Here is a 20,962-nt window from a genome sequence, read left to right on the forward strand (position 1 = left end):
AATCAACAGCTGCTTGTAAGCAGCAGAGACACAGTGCCGCCTGGAGGCAACACCCTGCATCTGGCCTTCCCTGGATTTTCTAAATGCAACTCGACCAAATGTTAATCCTATCTTCTTTCTGGCCTCTCCGAACCTCTAACATCTTATTTGTACCAAAAACAAAGCACGATAGAAACGCACAGCAATCAGATGGAGAAAACCATTTTCCCATTATATTTCCAATGTTTTTATTTTTGATATATAATATGTGGCTTGCGTTATTATTGTCTGGATCTATCTTTTTTGATCAAGACATCCCCTTCTAGCTTAGGTAATATCCTCGCTACAGTAAAGACATGTAATGGAAATACTGCGATTGAGATATCAAAAGTGAAATGCATGATTCATAGAATCCCTACAATGCAGAGGGAGGCTATTAGGCCCATCTAATCTTCACTGTCAACAATCTCACCCGGGCCCTATCCCCATAATCACCCTGCTGATCTCCCTTACTAAGGGGCAATTTAACATGGCCAATCCACCTAACCCACACATTTTCGGACTAGTGGGAGGAAACTGGAGCACCTAGAGGAAACCCACGCAGACACAGGGAGAACATGCAAACTCCACACAAACAAGCACCTGAGGCTGGAATTGAACCCAGGTTCCTGGCACTGTGAGGTAGTAGTGCTAACCACTGCATCACTCATAATTCAAATCAAAGTGGATGATTATTCAAAGTTTATTTATTACTGTTACAAGTAAGGCTTACATGAACAATGAAGTTACTGTGAAAATCCCGTAATCGCCACACTCCTGTTTGGGTACACTGAGGGAGAATTTAGCACAGCCAACCCACCTAACCCGCAAATCTTTGGAGTGTGGGAGGAAACCGGAGCAGACACGGTGGAGAACTTGCAGACTCCACACAGACAGTGACCCAAGTCAGGAATCGAACCCAGGTCCCTGGCGCTATAAGGCAGCGGTGCTAACCCCTGTGCCACCCATGATCATATTGGCTAACAGAGCAAGTTCAATAGCCTACTCTTGCTCCTATGTTCCTATTTCTTAAAATATTGATCTATATCACAAGTGGACAGTTGTTATTCACAATTAGTTTGTATGTAAGAACATGGTGCTGTATGTTTTGAGACTACCATTCTACAACGGTCCTCAGAACCCTTGAACTACCACAATTTGCATTTATATGACACATTTAATGCAATTAAAAAGTTCACAGGAGAACTATCAGTCAATATGTGATAATAGACCAGGTGAGAAGGTTTTAGGACAGGTGACCAAAAACTTGGTCAAAGATAAAGGAGTATCTTAATTACAGAGGTGGAGAGGCAGAAAGCTTTGAGCAATGGTGGGCAACATGCAGGCTGCATGGAGTCCATCCACATTGTAAGCGCAGCCTGCTTGACATTTTGTTGACCGTTGCCAATGTGCAGGGTTGCCAGATGCTGCTGGTTTCCATCCACATAATTGTTTTCCTACTAGTATGACTAAAGTGAAATCAAACCTGGGTCCCTGGCGCTGTGAGGCAGCAGTGCTGACCACTGCGCTGCCGTGCCGTCCCACTGAGACTCCACGCGGATAGGCAGCCAAGACCGAAATTGAACCCAGGTCCCTGTACGGTGATGCAGCAGTGCTAACCACTGTGCCACTCATAATTCCTGGCTCGGGTCATTGTCTGTGTGGAGTTTGCACGTTCTCCCTGTGTCTGCGTGGGTTTCTTCCAGATGCTCCGATTTCCTCCCACACTTCAAAGATATGCCGGTTAGGTGCATTGGCCATAGTAAATTGACCGTAGTGTCGGGGGACTAGCAGAGTAAATGTGTGCGTTTACAGGAATACCCTGGGTGGGATTGTGGTCGGTACAGACTTAATGGGCTGAATGGCCTTCTTCTGCACTGTAATCTCAACATTGATTGAACACAACATTGACTGTGAGAGCCATGCACTCCCTCTATGTCCAGTCAAAACTCAAATATTTCTTTTGTTTTACCATTTGAAGCTGATGATAGTTCTATTAATATATGAATAATTAATAATTTTCTATAACTCATTATGAAATATTCAGTGTATGTTAAATATATTCAATCTTATTCATGGGGTCACAGTTCATGAATATGCCTGATTTCAATCTTACAGCCCACTGAGATGAAGGAGGGCCACTCATGCGGCCCATTCACCAGCCTAGGTTGCCCAGCATTGCTGAGAGGAAGGAATTTCTGAGCTTCGGGTCTCAGCAGCTGAAAACAAAGAAGCAGGCACAAAATAAAATTCTTCTTCTTGAGTTCTTTCCCTAAAGGCAAACAACGGCTAAGCATCATGATATTTTACTGGGGTAGGGTGAGGAGGCAGGCCTCAGCCAGAACGGAAATCAAACCCAGTGCCGTTTGCAGGACCAAGAAAGCAATCATGGTGCTTCTCCTCTTTCCAGGTCTCTTATTCTCCACCCCACTTAACCCTTCCCCTCGATCATGCTTTATAATTTTTCCCCTTTCTGTGATTCACCCATCACAGGAAGATACTAGTAAAATGATAATGTCCATTGTTGGCATCTGGTTAAATATTATTTGATTTATTTGCAGCATTGGTCATAAATATTAAGGGTAGCAACAATACAATGCAGTGTTAGTTTATGTTGTTCTGTAGATGATCACACGGCTATTGAACAAATCACAGAGTACAAATCTTACTTTAACAGCATTTGGTGATTGTCTCAGCCCTCATTTTCATATTCTGCACATTCATATGAACATGGTGACAAATTCATTTTTGGGACAAAGATTCAATACTTGCAATTCAGATAAATTGCACAAGATCTTTTCCAATCTATAGAAGACTTTCACCTGCCTGGGTGCATAATATTATTCAATATAATTATTTCATAGAAGAGATGTAATTGGATTTATTTTATCAGTAATATCTAGAGTAGAAAGATCAAATGACTCCTGAGCAGCAAAGTGGAATTGGAAGTGGATTGAACAACTTAGGTATTCACTGTCAGTGAGAAGCATTGGAGTCCTCAGGTGTCTCTGTGCAACACATTTTTTTAGGCCAGCAGACAAAGGCTGAATGGTTCACAATTGTATCTCTGTTTTCTTGATCAGCAAGTCTGAAAACTGCTGATTGCTTCTTCTTGCTACAATATATGTTCAATATTACTATGCAACACAGCTTTATCACAATATTTAATTCCTCAAAAAAGCTCATAACAGCAACAAGACAGAGTGGGATAATAGGTAAGTAGACAAAAGGACAATATTGAAGTCAATGGAAAAGGCTGTTGAAAATTATTTGCAGGATAAAACAGGTTACTAAGTTACTATGAGCCCATCATATAGTGGATGCATTGGTGACCATCTTTAAAATTCTGTAGAGGTTGGAATGCCGATAGAAGGTAGCAAATGTAACCCCACTATTTAAGAATAGAGAGAGAGAGAAAATGGAGCTATAGACTTGTTGGCCTGACAGCAGTAACAAGTAAAATGTGAGAATCTATTCTGAAGGATGTGATAACTAGGCATTTAGAAATTAATGATGTAATTGAGGAGAGTCAACATGGACTTATGAAAGGGAAATTATATTTGACAATCCTATTTTTTGAGAATGCAGCTAGCAGAATAGATAAGGGAGAACCAGTGGATGTGGTGTATTTGGATTTTCAGCAGGCTTTCAATAAGGTCCCACATAGGTGAGTAAACAAAATTAGAGCTCATGGGACTGGGGGAAATATATTAACATGGACTGAGGATTGGTTAATGGGCAGAAAATAGAATAGGGATAAACTGATCATTCTCAGGATACATCTCACAACACCAGGTTAAAGTCCAACAGGACTATTTGGTAGCAAAAGCCACTAGCTTTCGGAGCACTTGCTGCCCCTTCGTCAGGTGAGTGGGAGTTCTATTCACAAACAGGGCGTATAAAGACACAAACTCAATTTACAAAATAATGGTCTTTACAGGTAATCAAGTCTTAAAGGTACAGACAATGTGAGTGGAGAGAGCATTAAGCACAGGTTAAAGAGATGTGAATTGTCTCCAGACAGGACAGTTAGTGAGATTTTGCAAGCCCAGGCAAGTCACGGGGGTTACAGATAGTGAACCCAAGATCCCGGTTGAGGCCGTCCTCATGTATGCGGAACTTGGCTATCAGTTTCTGCTCAGTGACTCTGCGCTGTCGTGTGTCATGAAGGCTGCCTTGGAGAACACTTAACCGAAGATCAGAGGCCGAATGCCTGTGACCGCTGAAGTGTTCCCCACTCTTGCCTGGTGATTGTCGAGCTGTGTCCATTCATCTGTTGTCATAGCGTCTGCATGGTCTCCCCGATGTACCATGCCTCAGGACATCCTTTCCTGCAGCATATCAGGTAGACAACGTTGGCCGAGTTGCAAGAGTATGTACCGTGTACCTGGTGGATGGTGTTCTCATGTGAGATGATGTCATCCGTGTCGATGATCCGGCATGTCTTGCAGAGGTTGCTGTGGCAGGGTTGTGTGGTGTCCTGGTCACTGTTCTCCTGAAGGCTGAGTAGTGTTCTGCGGACAATGGTCTGTTTGAGGTTGTGTGGTTGTTTGAAGGCAAGAAGTGCAGTTGTGGGGATGGCCTTGGCGAGATGTTTGTCTTCATCAATGACATGTTAAAGGCTCCAGAGAAGATGTTGTAGCTTCTCCACTCCGGGGAAGTACAGGACAACGAAGGGTACTCTGTCCACCATGTCCCATGTTTGTCTTCTGAGGAGGTCGGTGTGGTTTTTCGCTGTGGCACATCGGAACTGTCAATCGATGAGTCGAGTGCCATATCCTGTTCTTATGAGGGCATCTTTCAGCACACACATGAGGACGGCCTCAACCAGGATCTTGGGTTCATGTCACACTATCTGTAACCCCCACAACTTGCCTGGGTTTATAAAATCTCACTAACTGTCCTGGCTGGAGACAATACATATCCCTTTAAACTGTGCTTAACCCTCTCCCCACTCACATTGTCTGCACCTTTAGGACTTGATTACCTGTAAAGACTGCATTCCAATCATTATTTTGTAAATTGAGTTTGTGTCTTTATATGCCCTGTTTGTGAATAGAACTCCCACTCACCTGATGAAGAGGCAGAGCTCCAAAAGCTAGTCGCTTTTGCTACCAAATAAACCTGTTGAACTTTAACCTGGTGTTGTGAGACTTCTTACTGTGTTTACCTCGGTCCAGTCCGGCATCTCTACATCATTCTCAGGATGGCAGGCTGTGACTAGTGGGGTACCACAAGGATCATGGCTTGGGCTTCAGCTATTAACAATTAATATCAATGATTTGAATGTGGGGATCGAATGTAATATTTCCAAGTTTGCTGTTGACGCAAAATTTCAGTGGGAATAGGACTTGAGAGGAGGATGCAAAGAGGCTCCAAGGAGATTTAGACAGACTAAATTAATGAGTAAGAACATAGCAGATGGAATATAATGTGGAAAAATGTTAAGTAGAAAAACCATGAGGCAGAGTATTTCATAAATGGGGAGAGGTTGGCAAGTGTTGATGTCCAAAGAGACTTGGGTGTCCTTATTCATCAATCACTAAAAGCCAACATGAAGGTGCAGCAAGCAATAATAAAGGTAAATAGTATATTAGCTTTTATTGCAAGAGGACTTGAGGACAAGAAGTCCAGGTCTGAGGTGTTCAAGTCAGGTGACACTGACCTAGACAAGAAAGCCAGGTACAATCTAAGGAGATCCATCAAAGATGCCAAGAGACAGTACCGGACTAAGCTAGAGTCCCAGGCTAACCACACCGACCCCCGCCGACTATGGCAAAGTCTGCAAGACATAACAGGCTACAAAATGAAGTCATGTAAAATCGCCAGCTGCAACACACCTCTCTCTGATGAGCTCAGTGCATTTTGAGCAAGAGGTCAGTGAGAACATGCCCTCTACCCTGGAAACCCTGTATCTGAACCTGTATCTGAGGTCACTATTGCAGATGTCAGAGCAGTTTTCTTGAAGTCAACCCACGGAAAGCAACTGGCCCGGATGGGGTACCCGGACGTGCACTCAGATCCTGCATGGATCAGCTGGTGGGGGTATTCACAGATATCTTCAATCTCTCTTTACAACAATCAGAGGTCCTTATCTGCTTCAAAAAAACGACCATCATCCTCCTACCTAAGAAGAACCAATAACGTGTCTCAGTGACTATCGGCCAGTGACTCTGACATCCATCATTATGAAGTGCTTTGAAAGATTAGTCCCGGACTACCTGGATCCAGTACAGTTTGCCTACTGCTGCAACAGGTCCACAGCAGACACCATTTCCCTGGCCCTGCGCTCAACCCTGGAACACCGAGATAACAAGAACATCTACGTCAGACTCCTATTTATTGACTACAGCTCAGCCTTCAACACTATTATTCCCACGAAACTCACCTCCAAACTCCATGGCCTGGGTCTCGGCTCCTCCCTCTGTGACTGGATCCTGAACTTCCTAACCCACAGACCACAATCAGTAAGAATAGGCCAACAACACCTCCTCCACGATAATCCTCAACACTGGTGCCCCACAAGGCTGTGTTCTCAGCCCCCTACTATACTCCTTATACACCTCTGACTGTGCGGCCAAATTCCCCTCTAACTCGATCTTCAAGTTTGCTGATGACACCACCGTAGTGGGTCGGATCTCAAACAGCGATGAGATAGAATACAGGAATGAGATCGAGAATCTGGTGAACTGGCGCAACAACAATAATCTCTCCCTCAACGTCAACAAAACGAAAGAGATTGTCATCGACTTCAGGAAGCGTAAAGGAGAACATGCCCCTGTCTACATCAATGGGGACTAAGTAGAAAGGGTCGAGATGTTCATGTTTTTAGGTGTCCTGATCACTAACAACCTGTCCTGGTCCCCCCCATGCCGACACTATAGTTAAGAAAGCCCCACCAACGCCTCTACTTTTTCAGAAGACTAAGGAAATTTGGCATGTCAGCTATGACTCTCAGCAACTTTTACAGATGTACCATAGAAAGCATTCTTTCTGGTTGTATCACAGCCTGGTATGGGCTCCTGCTCTGCCCAAGACCACAAGAAACTACAAAAGGTCGTGAACGTAGCCCAATCCATCACACAAACCAGCCTCCCATCCATTGACTCTGTCTACACTTCCCGCTGCCTCGGCAAAGCAGCCAGCGTAATTAAGGACCCCACACACCCCGGGCATTCTCTCTTCCATCTTCTTCCTTTAGGAAAAAGATACAAAATTCTGAGGTCACGTACCAACTGACTCAAGAACAGCTTTTTCCCTGTCGCTGTCAGACTTTTGAATGGACCTACCTTGCATTAAGTTGAACTTTCTCTACCCCCTAGTTATGACTGTAATACTACATTCTGCATTCTCTCCTTTCCTTCTCTATGAATGGTATGTTTTATCTGTATAGCACGCAAGAAACAATACTTTTCATTGTATGATAATACATGTGACAATAAATCAAATCAAATCAAGAGAGTCAGGAAGTCTTGCTGCAGTTGCATAGAGCCTTGGTGAGACCACACCTGGTGTCTCCTTGCCTAAGGATTGATATACTGGTCATAGAAGGAATGCAAGAGAGTAATCCTGGGGATGGCAGGACTGTCTTATGAGGAGAGATTGAAGAGACTGGGCCTGTATCCTCTTGAGTTTAGAAGACTGAGAGGTGATCCCATTCAGGTTTGCAAATCTTTACAAGGCTTGCAGAGTATATGCAGAAAGGATGTTTCCCCTGGTTGGGGGGAGGCGGGGGGGAGGTGGTGGGAGTGACTAGAACCAGTGCACAGTCTCAGAATAAGAGGTTAATCATTTTGGGCTGAGATGAGAAGAAATTTCTTCAGTCAGACGGTGGTAAATTTTTGGAGTTCTCTACTCCAGAGGGCTGTGGAAGCTCAGTTATTGATTATGTTTGAAGCAGAGGTTGATAAGATTTCTGGATATTAATGACATTAAGGGATATGGGGATAATGCAGGAAGATGACATTAAGGACGCAATCAGCTGTGATCTGGTTAAATGGCAGAGCAGGCTCAAAGGGCCAAATGGCCTATTCATGTGTCTATCTTCCTATGTTCCTATTATACAGTCCTGTCTTGGCAATTTTACCCCACAAAGCCTGTTCACAGTAAACTTTCATTAACAACAAAATAAACTCTAGTAATTATTTCACTCTCTGTCTGCAAGTTAATTATAGATGATTAAGACCATCTATTCCAGCTCATCTCATCCTTGTCTTGCTCATTCTAACTCCTCAGCAGTTAGAAAATGCAGCAGTTCTTCCACTTCAGGCACTAGCATCTGCTGTAGAGGCTGGTAATGTCACTATTGCCTATTATTTGTTCTTTTGCTGCAGTCTTTTCACAAATGAGTGAATGGGTATGTCAAAAACATGTACAAAAACAACTAGCTATGTTATGTCTGGCCATTGAGTGTCAACAGGTTATTTGTCTATGGTAGTAGGTGAAGGGCATCACAAAGCAAATTTTGGTCTCATTCTCCTTGAAAGACTGAAAAGCTCATGAGCTCCCTCTACTGATATAGCAGCTCCACTACACTTTATGTGTTCCGTGGTCATGATTGAGGTCAGGATCCATTTTGACACTTCAGCTGGACCCAGACAAGATCCCTGACTCTCAGATTCAAATTTTTGGTATTCAGAAGGCTAACGTGCAGCCATCCAGTAAAAAAGGGGCTATTTAAATTTGTGGATTAACAAACTCCTGCCATGTTCTGACAAAGCCAAATCTTGGTGTTCAGGTAGCCAAAGTCCAGAAGTATTTTCACTTTGAATTAAAATATGTCCTGAAGTCTAAGAACATAATCCTAGTCCATCTCAACTCGTGTTATTTGTAAAAAATTTCATTCTGCACCTTAACCATGAGCCTGATGAAGAATTGCATAGGGAATAAAGACCACGGTGAAGGGAATTTTTTTAAAATTTGGTCATAGAATCAATAGAATCCTTACAGTGCACAAGGAGGCCATTTGGCCCATCGAGTCTGCACCAACCACAATCCCACCCAGGCCTTATTCCTGTAATGCCGCATATTTACACTGTCAATTTAGCATGGACAATCAAACTAACCCCCACACATCTTTTGGACTATGGGAGGAAACCTACGCAGACACAGGGAGAACATGCAAACTCTACACAAAGTTACCCAAGATTGGAATTGAATCTGGGTCCCTAGCACTGTGAGGCAGCAATGCTAACTACCGCGCCACCATATTGGGATATGGCTGACGCTGGCTAGGCTGCATTTATTGTCCATCCAAAATTTCCCTGAGAAAAGGTGGCAGAACTTTTCAAGCTGTTCCAATCCACGCAAAAGGTTACAGCACGAAAACTCATGGTGTTGAGGGTGATATATTAACATGGATAGATGAAGTCAGGATGAATGGTCCAGTTATACAATAGATAGGAAAGCAATTCGTGAGGATAAAAAGATTCTGCTAAGAGATATAGAAAGGTAAAGGTAAGTGAGTGGGCAAAAGCAATAGACAGATGGAATATAACGTGGAAAATGTGCAGTTGTCCACCTTGTCAGGAAGAATAAAAAATCAGATTATTTGAATGGATAATTCCAGAATGCTGCAGTAGAGGGATCTGGGTGTCCTTGTACATGAATCACAAAAAGTTAGCAATGATATAGCCATTAGGAAGACAAGCAGAATGATACTTTTATTGTGAGGGAGATGGCATTTAAAAGGGAAGTCTTGGTACAGCTGTATGCGGCCTTTAAGTGAGACCACACCTGGAGTAGTGTGTAGTGTTGGGCCAGGATTTTACCTCGCTCGGGTGAGGCTCATAAAATCCTGCCCGAGGCCAACAGAAAATTATGTTCTGTGACCCTTGTTTGCCCTGATTTTGGGGCAGGCTAGGTGGTAAAATCCCTGCCTTGGTCTCCTTATTAAAGGACAGATATGCATGCATTGGAAGCTGTCCATATAAGGTTCATTGGGCTGATTCCTGGGATTAAAGTGTTGTTGTATGAGGAAAGGCTGGGCAGTATGGACCTATACTCGTTGGTGTTTAGAAGAATGAGAGGTGATCTTCCTGAAATGGATCAAATTCTGTGAGGGCCTGAAAAGCAGAAAGGAAGATTCCTCTTGTGGGAGAATCTAGAACTTGGGGGACAATTTAAAAACAAGGGGTGTTCCATTTAAGACAGCAATGAGAAGGAATTTCTTCTATTGGTGGGTCATGAAGTCTTCGGAACGCTCTCCTATGGAAAGCAGTGAAGGCTGAATCTTTGAAAAAAATGCAAAGCTGAATTTGAGATTTTTCTTTTGCAAGGAAGTCAGGGGTTACAAGGGCGAATGGAATGAAGGTCACAATCAGCAAAGATTTTACTAAATGGCAGAACAGGCTCAATGGATCCGTTGGTATACTCCTGCTCTTATTTCTTACAATCTTGTTGTGATCGTGCTCCTATTATTGCTTTCTAAGGTTTTGACCCCGACAACAACGAAGGAATGTTACTGCACGGATAGTTTGTGACTTGGAGGAAAACATCTACACTTCCCAATCTACCACTACTTAAATAATATTCTATTGTCCCTAATCCAAATCATTGATGTATATTGTGAATAGCCAGGGCCCAAGTACTGATGCCTGCAGGACCTCACTAGCGACTGCCTGCCACTTCAAAAAAAAACACCCACTTATGCCCACTGTTTTCTGTCTGCTAACCAATTTTTAATCCATGCCATTACCCTCAATCCCACATTTCATGACAAGCTCTGAAAATCTAAATACACCACATCCACTGGTTCACCCTTATCTAGTCTACTAGCTGTGTCCTCAGAAACAGTAGGTTTGTCAAACATGATTTGCCTTTCATAAATCCATGTTGACTTTGTCCAATCCCACTGATACTTTCTAAATGTCCTGTTATTGCATTCTTCTTAATACTCTTAGCATTTAGGCTAACCAGTATATCATTCCCTATTTTCTCCCCCCTCTCCTTTTCCTTTAAGTAGCACAATTACATTTCCCACCCTACAATCTACCAAGAGTTCTAGAACCTACACAATTTTGTAAGATGACAACCAACACATCCACTATTTCCACGGCCACCTCATTTAGTACCTAGGGTGTAGTTTATCAGGCCCTGGGGATTTATCAGCTTTCAGTCCCATTAAATTTCACCAGCAATATTTTTCAAGTGATATTAATTTTCTTCAGTTCCTTTCCCAAACCCTTTATTTCTTAGCATTTCTGGGAGGTTACAGGTGTCTCCCTCGCTGAAGACAAAGTTTATGGTGCCTCCTCTTCCCATTAGAGGTTGAATTGTACACCACCATTGATAATTGGATATGTCAGGACTGCAGAGTTTTGAGGGCATGGTAACCTTGGAATCACAGAGTGAGGGAACTGAAACCTAAACAAATACATTTCAAAATTACATTAACAGACAGAACTTAACCAAACACATGATGGATTGATCTTTACCCCACTACCTAGTTTAGCTGACCTGCATTAAACGTTCTTTATCTGTTATTAAGCAAAAAGGTGCCTGAGCAAATACTTAAAATAAATAATGCATTAGCAAGCAACCTACTAAAAGGCTTGGGGATATGGAGGAAACTAGTTTAGACAGATTTAAACTAAGAATGCTAATGCATCTGCAACGATATATAATTTCCTGTCAGGTTGTAGTTTGTCACAAAACGGATTCTCCAACCACATCTGCAGTTGGGATTCTCTGGTCCTGCTGTAGTGAACTGAGAGTGGGCGGAGCACCAAATTCTCTGTTCTTGCTGGCAGCAGGGAGTGAAGAGAATTCCAGCCTATACCTGCAATCTGTGTTGAGTTAGCAAACCTTGAAGAGGGTAGCAATTGGGGTGCACGTGGCCTCAATTACTAGAGTAATACTACTGATTTCAATCCACTGTGCTGTTAGCTACTTGAGTGAGGTCTGGATCAAGATTGTTTGTGATACCTCACAGGATTAAAATTTCATGCCAACACTGATAGGGTTATGAACCCTATCAATGGATTATTTATAAGAACTACCTAGGAGTCTCTGGCATCAAACAAAAAAACTACATCCAAACAAAACAAAATCAGCATGTGAGGGATGATTTCCTGGTACATATTTTTCCAGTCAGTGTATTAACAATGGCATTGTTCAAGACTCAGACAATATTACAGCCCCACCTCATGTGCAGGTTCAGTGTACACAAAAGTGTGATTGTGACTTATCCTCTTGGCACCTGCATTTTCTGTTGACCTAAAATGTTGTGCAATCTGGATTGAGAAAGTCAGTCTGGAGACACTAGCACCAGTATGAAAGACATCAAAAACCAAGTACGTGAGAGCCAGCACATTGAGTCAGCAACACCCATTCCTGGCTTGCACATTATAAAGGAGGTAGGTATTTTGAAAGTTGTTGAGATCAACCTAAAAATAAGAAAAATGCTTACCTCTTTGCAAAACAAGGATCTTATTTTGGCTTCTGACAGCATGATACTACTTCCTTTTTGAATATTCATTGCACTGCAATTGTCTTAATTAAATGAAAAGCCAAATTACTGGCTGACCATATAGCTTTAGTGATCTTAAACAAGTTTCTGGTTTTCAAGTTACTCACAGTAGTAACAAGAAACATCAAATCAAACCAAAATTCATTTAATGTCTTGCCAAGTGGATAATAAATGCTGTCCCCATCCCAAATTAAAGCCAGAGGTGAAAACACTTGGGACAGCAAAAAAAAAGGATAGCAGTTGGTTACAGAATTTGAATTAAAGCTAATACAGATTCCATGACTCAATATTTTGAATTAAATATCATTTTTTTAAAATTAAGTACCTAGCCATTATTTTTCCTTCCAAATTTAACCACCCAATCCTCAAAAATGCAAAATTATTGAAGACAAGTGCCATTTTCTGTGGTTCCATCTAACCTCAACAATTAAGTCTCAATAATGTTGAGAAAGTAGAATTAATCTACACACAAAAAGAAATAGCACTAGATACAGTTCCACATAAGGGACTGTAATACTAATGTTCCCTATGGGAAATGTATAAATCAGTAACTTAACTGTATGGTGAACAGAATAGCCAAAATTACTGACAATACCAAGTCAGTCATCTAGATGGGCAGAAATTTAGTACGGACATGCTCAATCTGTGGCAAGTACGGGTAACAGATCCTACATCCAGGGAGCTAGAAACTGGACACTTGGAGTTGGAGCTTTTGGGTGCTAGACTACAAGGAAAATTGCTACCCAAGGCACCAGCTCAAAACACAGGCAGTTTTCTGGTCCTTCTGGCTTTTGAAAGGCAGTACCTATACAAGATCAATCAGTTTTGAAAGATAGCAATATTTTCTAACTGCTTAAGTACACCAAGTAGGAATATCTTGAGTGAAAAAAAAAACCATTCCTTCGAAATTAAAAAGTAGATCATTGAAAGGTGATGTCAAAGTGAGATGTCCAATGCCCTGTCAGTCAATTGAAATTTTGACCATGATTATGATTCATTGCCTATGATTCATCAAGATAAATATCAACATGATTCAAATGAGTGGTGGCAGAGATTACTTTTGATTCAGAAATAACATTCAAAATGATTTAAGCTCCTTTACTGCATCCAACATGAGAAAGGTTATGCATAGACATAATCAAACATGACCAGAGATCAAAGACAACCATAAAGATAGGTATGTACTCCACACAGTACCATTTCTAACACCTTGGCTGCGTAACATCATACATAGTTCAACACTCAAATGAATTCAGCCGAGAGCTTAAGACACAAAATGCATGCTTGAGAATGGGATGGGACTTAATCCAAAGTTAATATTCTTCCCCTTCCTCCTCCCCTTCCCCTTCAATGGAGTCAACACCAACTTCTTCGTAATCTTTCTCCAGAGCAGCCATGTCCTCACGGGCCTCTGAGAACTCACCTTCCTCCATACCCTCACCAACATACCAGTGAACAAAGGCACGCTTGGCATACATCAGGTCAAACTTGTGGTCAAGGCGAGCCCAAGCTTCAGCAATGGCTGTGGTGTTGCTCAGCATACACACAGCCCGCTGAACCTTGGCCAGGTCACCTCCAGGTACCACAGTGGGAGGCTGGTAGTTGATACCAACCTTGAAACCAGTTGGACACCAATCCACAAATTGAATGCTACGCTTGGTTTTAATAGTGGCAATAGCTGCATTGACATCTTTTGGCACCACATCACCACGGTAAAGGAGACAGCATGCCATGTACTTGCCGTGGCGGGGGTCACATTTAACCATCTGGTTGGCTGGCTCAAAGCAAGCATTGGTTATTTCAGACACAGAAAGCTGCTCATGATAGGCTTTCTCAGCTGAGATAACTGGTGCATAAGTGGCCAGTGGGAAGTGGATACGGGGATATGGCACCAAGTTGGTCTGGAACTCGGTCAGATCAACATTTAGGGCACCATCAAAGCGGAGGGAGGCAGTAATAGAGGACACTATCTGGCTGATGAGACGGTTCAGGTTGGTGTAAGTTGGCCGTTCAATGTCCAGGTTTCGTCGGCAGATGTCATAGATGGCTTCGTTGTCAACCATGAAAGCACAATCAGAGTGCTCCAGGGTAGTGTGGGTGGTCAGGATAGAGTTGTAGGGTTCTACCACTGCAGTTGACACTTGGGGAGCTGGGTAGATGGAGAATTCAAGCTTGGATTTCTTGCCATAGTCAACGGAGAGACGTTCCATCAGCAGGGATGTAAAACCAGAACCAGTGCCACCGCCAAAGCTGTGGAACACCAGGAAACCCTGGAGACCTGTGCATTGGTCAGCCTGTAAAAAGAGACACAAAAACAAGCACATCAAGAAGTGCTTTCCTAAAAGCAGCATCATGAATCTGGTAACATCTGTAACAAACAAAAGCTATTTGGGAGGAGTAAACTTCAAAGTTCATTTCTAGATGATACAGTTAACAATTTGAAAAAAATGCACAACCATGGTTCAGTAGTTACAAAATTGCCACGAGTCAGAAACTCAAAGCTACAAGCCCCAGTCCAGAGACTGAGGCAACTAATTTAGCCTGACTCTTCCAATGCAGTACTGCTTAAAAAAAGTGTTGTATTAATGTTAAAACTACCCTGAGATGGATGGAAAGATCTCTACCGTCACGTGATCATCTCATCACTGCCAATGATTGTTACATTCAAGGTGGAGAGAGCCGTCACTATAAAAAACGGATTTTGGGGCTACAATCACATCATTTGATTATGTAACTCACCAGTTTACGGATTCGGTCCAGAACCAGGTCGATTATCTCCTTGCCAATTGTGTAATGACCGCGGGCATAGTTATTGGCTGCATCTTCCTTCCCAGTGATAAGCTGTTCAGGGTGGAACAGCTGGCGGTAAGTACCAGTACGAACCTCATCTGGAAAACAAGGCACAAAATTGATCCAATACAATCCAAATTACAATACATTGTATGCTGCGTATGAAGGTCCACTTGGTCCTGAAAAGCTTTGAGCTCCAAGTACATTTCAAATCAATTGGGAAGATAATGTCTGCACTGGCATTTTCTGTTATTGTTGCTTCCTTACCTATGACAGTTGGCTCCAAGTCCACAAACACAGCTCGTGGAACATGTTTGCCTGCCCCTGTCTCGCTGAAGAAGGTGTTGAAGGAATCATCTCCACCTCCGATGGTCTTGTCACTGGGCATCTGCCCATCAGGCTGGATGCCATGTTCCAAGCAGTAGAGCTCCCAGCAGGCATTACCAATCTGGACTCCAGCCTGACCAACATGGATACTGATGCACTCACGCTATGGAAGGAAAACAGAAACGAACATAATGCAGTCAGTGGTGGATTAAACTGCATCTTATTTGAAATGAACGTTGCAGAAAACCCTCAAGGAGCATGACAAAAGCCATTAGGATCAGCAATTTTAAATTGCTGACTACATTTTTACATGCATTTGCTTACATGTTCCAATAAGACTATGATATTCAATTTTAAAGGTTTCTCTTGAATGATTTAGCTCCTTAGAAGTCGTGTCCTTTTCTTAGATGACACTTGGACAATCTCGTGCTCCTTGGCTCGACAGTCGGGAAAGCTGCACATGCGCAGGGAGCGGGACACGGGATCATGGGAGATGTAGTTTCCTTCCGCCTCTCCATTTAGGCGAGAAGCAGCGACGGAACTACACTACCCATAATGCAGCGTGCACTGCGGCACCTACAGGCCGGAGAGTGTCCGCCATGTTAACAGCCAGACTGTGCAGTGCACTGTCTCCATCCATCAGTAGCAGCTGCCGCTAGATTTCTCTGCGGGAATTCAGTTAAGTCTGCTGAAAGGGAAAAAAAAATGCCGAATCGACGCAAAAGGCCGGTTCGGTTCACGATTGGAGCCGATTTACCGCAGAAGCACTTGACGAGGCTCGGCAGCCATTATGTGTGGCGGGCGCACAATCGTGGAGCAATTTAAATTAGAGCGAAAATGACTATTGTTGTGCCGCCTCCACCTTCAAATCTGCGCCCAGATTTTGAATTGCGCACCCACAAGCTAACCCGGGTGCTATCCAATCCCGCGCTTAGTACTCAAATATAAACCCTTCAAGCTGTTCTGTGGCGCGCTTTAAAGGCGGCAGGATGAGAAGAAAACGGATCCTGATTCTCGCGGGTAAACTTCATGTTCAAAAGACAGCAGCGGCCCCACATGAGACACATGGATGTGACAAAGATCACACATTTTCTGCTTCAGCCGAGCGAAATAATTCATTAGGGGATTTTCTCCAAACAATGAAAATGTTTACACCCTGAAAAAAGTTATCTCCCAGGGAAGGATGGGGGTGAGAATTGAGCGCCATCGAGCTTTAATATGACATTTTAACGGTGACTTGGGTCTCATTGGTTTTTAAAAACAATGTTGCCACGTTAGTTTCTTCATGGAGACATTGTTTTCATTCCCAAAGCGTGTTGCACTTCAAGAAATACAACACTTTGGCGACGAAGGGGATTTGACTACGAAAGGTACTTCTGGTGTCACTCGCATCACAACTATACGAACTACCCGATTATACACTTGTTTTAAAAGAGAAAATTGCGAACTCACCATTTTTGTTTCAAGTTTTATACACGGATGAAAATGACCTTAGAAAAGATGATGACTGTTACTTCGCCCGACAGTAACGAGTCGATGTAAGTAACCGAATGGGAAATGCTGGCGGATGGCGCCTTTTTATATTGATGGAGGCCGGCCTTAGTCTAGTCTTTCATTGACATTGGTTCCGAAGTAGAAAGGAGGTGGCGGGAGAAGATGTCAGTCAGATTGGATTGGGCAAATGTCGTTATTTTAAAACACGTCAGCTTTAACGGTACAAATCCTGTTTCAGGAACTGCGCAAAAAAGCACTGCAGAATGTACTAGAAAAGGGGCGAGTACCTTTTGCTTCAAGCAAGTGCTGAGATTTGAAGTGGAGCATTTTTTTTCCTCCAGCCCTGCTCTTCAGTTTTACCAGCAGTCCAGCCACGCCCTTAATCTTCTTTCATGGACCAAATCTTAGAAAAAGAAGTGACGGCCTGAAAAATGCTCACATTTCGTCCACTTAATATTTGTATACGGTTGAACAAAGGCAAAAGCTGAAGGAACAGTGGAAGCTTTAATAGGGTTTGCCGCATAAAAATAACGAAACCTGTGTCCTGCAGGCATCTGCAGTAAGGGCGGGGATGTGTGAGACTGCAGAATGCGGACTACGAGAAAAGCAATTTGACCAAGCCCGCAGTTGCTGCAGAATTTATATCACACTTCCGTCATGTACCCTTGACTTTTTATTTTAGAATGTGGAAAAGATGGACCTTACGCGCAATATTGTACTAAAAATACGCCAAGCATTATTATTTTTAAAATGCTGTATCTTGTTACAACATTCAATATATAATACTGTTTATATGTTTAAATCTGTGGTGTTGGCGCGCGTAACATTGAAATGGAAATGTTCTGTGCAAAGTTTCACAATTCTCATGTTTGATTTATAAGTGGAGGATTAAAAGCATCTGTGTCAGTGGCAGTGGTTCTCAAATTTATTTGAAGGAATTATTTTCAAACGGATTAATAATCATTGATTCCCCCATTATACACTGCTTATATTATGAAAGTACTGCATGTAAGGCGTGTTTCAATAGTGGAGCCCTTTTCAGAATCAGTCGATTATCGTTTTAATATCAGCAACAGTAAATTCCGCACTAATATGGTCTAATGTATTTTGCTTTCTGCCTAAAGGTCATTCAATGCTACATTCCTCCTTTTCCCACTAAAACCTGAGAATAACATAAGTTGGAGACACAATCATCTATCAGCCTTCTGGCATTCAGCACCTGCTGTTCTTCACCCCTCCCATGCCTGAGACTGCCAATCCAGTCTATGCTGCACTTGTGGTGGCTGCAATTCATTCATTCTTCCGGACTTGTACCAAGCCTGCCCTACTCTTGCCTTGATCAAGGGTCCAATCTGGAAGTAATTGTAAATTGTGCAATTCTTAAAATGCTTCTTTCTTGCTAACCATTATAAGACATTATACATATGATTACATAGGCAGTTCAACAGGCCATTTGGCACAACCAGTCCATGCTGGTGTTTATGCTCCACTGAAGCCTCCTCCCATCTTTTCTCATCTATCGTAATAACCCTCTATTTACTTCTCCCTCCTACTTAACTAAAAGCAAAATTCTGAGGAAATCTGAAATAAAGACAAAGTGCAGGGAAAACTGAACAGGTCTGGCAGCACTTGTGGAGTGTGAAACAGAGTGAATGTTTTGAGTCAAGTGTGCCTTCTTCAGAACTAAAGGGTGGTAGAAATGGTATTGGACCAATGTTGTTGGAAATGGGGAGGAAGAACAAAAGGGAAGGTCTGAGGTAGAGTGGAGGGCAGGAGAGATTAAGTTACAAGGATGTCATGGAACAAAAGACAATGGAAGTCATAAAGAAACAAAGCATTGGTTCAGAGTGAGTGTGAATGGCAGAATAATAAATAGAAGAATGTCATTAACACTCACTTGACCAGTGATGTTGAGGTTTAGTAACTTTGCAGATGATATCAAAATCTTGTAAATGGCATTTAAGTACACAATGAGAAATGGCATTTAACTTAGATTAATGTGGCATCATGCAAATTGGTTGTGGCCAACACAGCATACATATGTCATTTGCAGGGAACATTACCAAAAGAAGTTGAGAGATTAGGTGTTGTTGTGCACAAATCACTGAAGGTTCGTGCTGAATGTAGAGAAGCTGTAGTGCAGGCAGTATGGTGGTACAGTGCTCAGCACAGCTGCCTCACAATGCCAGGGGCCTAGGTTCAATTCCAGCCTTGGGTGACTGTGCAGAGTTTGTACGTTCTTGCCATGTCTGCGTGAGTTTCCCCTCTCAGTCCAGAGATGTTCAGGTCAAGTCGGTTGGCCATGTTAAATTGCCCGTTAGTGTTGCAAAAGTTTGGTGGATTAACATTGGTAAATGCACAAGTTAGAGGAAGATGGGGGCGGGCTGGGAGGGAGGGGCAAGGGGGGGGGTTGGCCGGGTAAGATGCTCTGTCAGAGAATTGGTCCACACTTGCTGGGCCAAATGGCCTCCTTCTGCACTGTAGGAATTCGATGATTGATACGATATTGGGTTGTATTGCTAAAACCATTCATTGTAAATCAAAGGGCATCATTTAGTCACTATATAGGTCATTGGTTGGACCATAGCTGGAATATTGCTCTTGAGCAAGGAAGTATATAACTATGATGCCTCAGCCATCATGGTGGGGGAACAGGCTTGATGGACCAATTGGTCTTTTCTGCTCATCAGTTTATTTTGCCCATCACCAACTTTCCTCACTCCACCATTGCCAACTGTGCCTTCAGCTGTACAGACCCTAAACTCAAATTTTCTCCCAACCTCCCTCTCTTCCTTTAAGGTGCTTGTTAAATAAACAAAACCTATCTCTTTGGCTAAGCTTTTGCTCACCTGTCATAATATCTCCTCATGTGACTTGATATTAAAATTTGTTACCCACTCCCGTGAGGTACCATATTTTTACTACGTTAAAGGTGCTATATAAGTGCTTATCAGTGTTGCTGAAGTAAGGGTAGAAAATTGGTTTTGGAATACAGCTGGTTAACAAAATATGGACTGCTCACTGAGCAGAATAACTTACTCCTGTTCCTATATATATTCCTAGGTGCATAGTCCAGATAAGGGAGGAATCAAACTTCTAGATGCTGGCTTTCCACCACTTGAGGCTCAAAAGGAGAGCAGCGATTTGATAAGATTAACAAACTGTGGGTCTAAATCCCGACCGAGGATAAAATTTCTCCTTTAACCTTGCACTGATTTCAAAAAATATTAGGTTTATTGCTGAATGTACTTTAAAGTAGTCAATTACGCAACATTTTAGATGCCTGACTTCGCTTTGTGTTCCCCTCCACTTTGTTTCATGCATGCTAGTTGCTTTTGGTAGTTAGACTAAGTGGCAGTTCTTAACGTGTGACCCCAGACAGTGAATGTTGTGCTTGTCAACATGCATCAACCATACAAACTTGTACTTTGCTATGAAGTCACAATTGATTTTGGGATTGGTTGTTTGACATTCGACGATACACTTTGCGTCATATTTCCCATGTCATCAGGTGCTAGGATAAAGTAATATTAACTATGGATCTGTAGTATTTTTCAGACTATAGCTGAAATGTTCTGCTCTTGTGTAAAAAGCTTGTGCTAATAGTCTATGACATGGTAAAGACATTTGAGGCTGGTTCCATCCATGTTTCATTCTTTTCTCAAGAGCCAGCTCATGTAGTACAGCTGAACCCATTCTACATTCCATGGGTGCTGATCGCATTTAGTACTTCAGCTGTGTATGGGTGAGATGGGTGCATGGGGTATGGTTGTCCTCACAAAAACTAATTATACCTTCCATCTGTCCAGTAGAATTTACTGTGCAGTTAGCAGGAGAAAACTGATTTTTCTTCTTTTTAACCAG

The 20,962-nt window shown here is 42.5% G+C and overlaps 1 protein-coding gene across 1 annotated transcript; it reads right to left on the reverse strand.

Annotated features, from left to right (window-relative positions):
- Positions 1-13,571: 13,571 nt before the first annotated feature.
- On the reverse strand, positions 13,572-17,856 carry LOC145362015 (tubulin alpha chain). The gene is made up of 4 exons (XM_080218040.1): positions 17,057-17,856; positions 15,545-15,767; positions 15,227-15,375; positions 13,572-14,781 (listed from the first exon to the last, which is right to left on the reverse strand). The coding sequence occupies exons 1-4, from the start codon at positions 17,057-17,059 to the stop codon at positions 13,801-13,803; spliced, it is 1,356 nt and encodes a 451-aa protein (XP_080074166.1). The 5' UTR covers positions 17,060-17,856; the 3' UTR covers positions 13,572-13,800.
- Between the last annotated feature and the right edge of the window lie 3,106 nt (positions 17,857-20,962).

This window comes from Carcharhinus amblyrhynchos, chromosome X (assembly GCF_965287045.1).
Source record: "Carcharhinus amblyrhynchos chromosome X, sCarAmb.v2.hapA, whole genome shotgun sequence".
In the NCBI taxonomy this organism is placed as follows: Eukaryota; Metazoa; Chordata; class Chondrichthyes; order Carcharhiniformes; family Carcharhinidae; genus Carcharhinus; species Carcharhinus amblyrhynchos.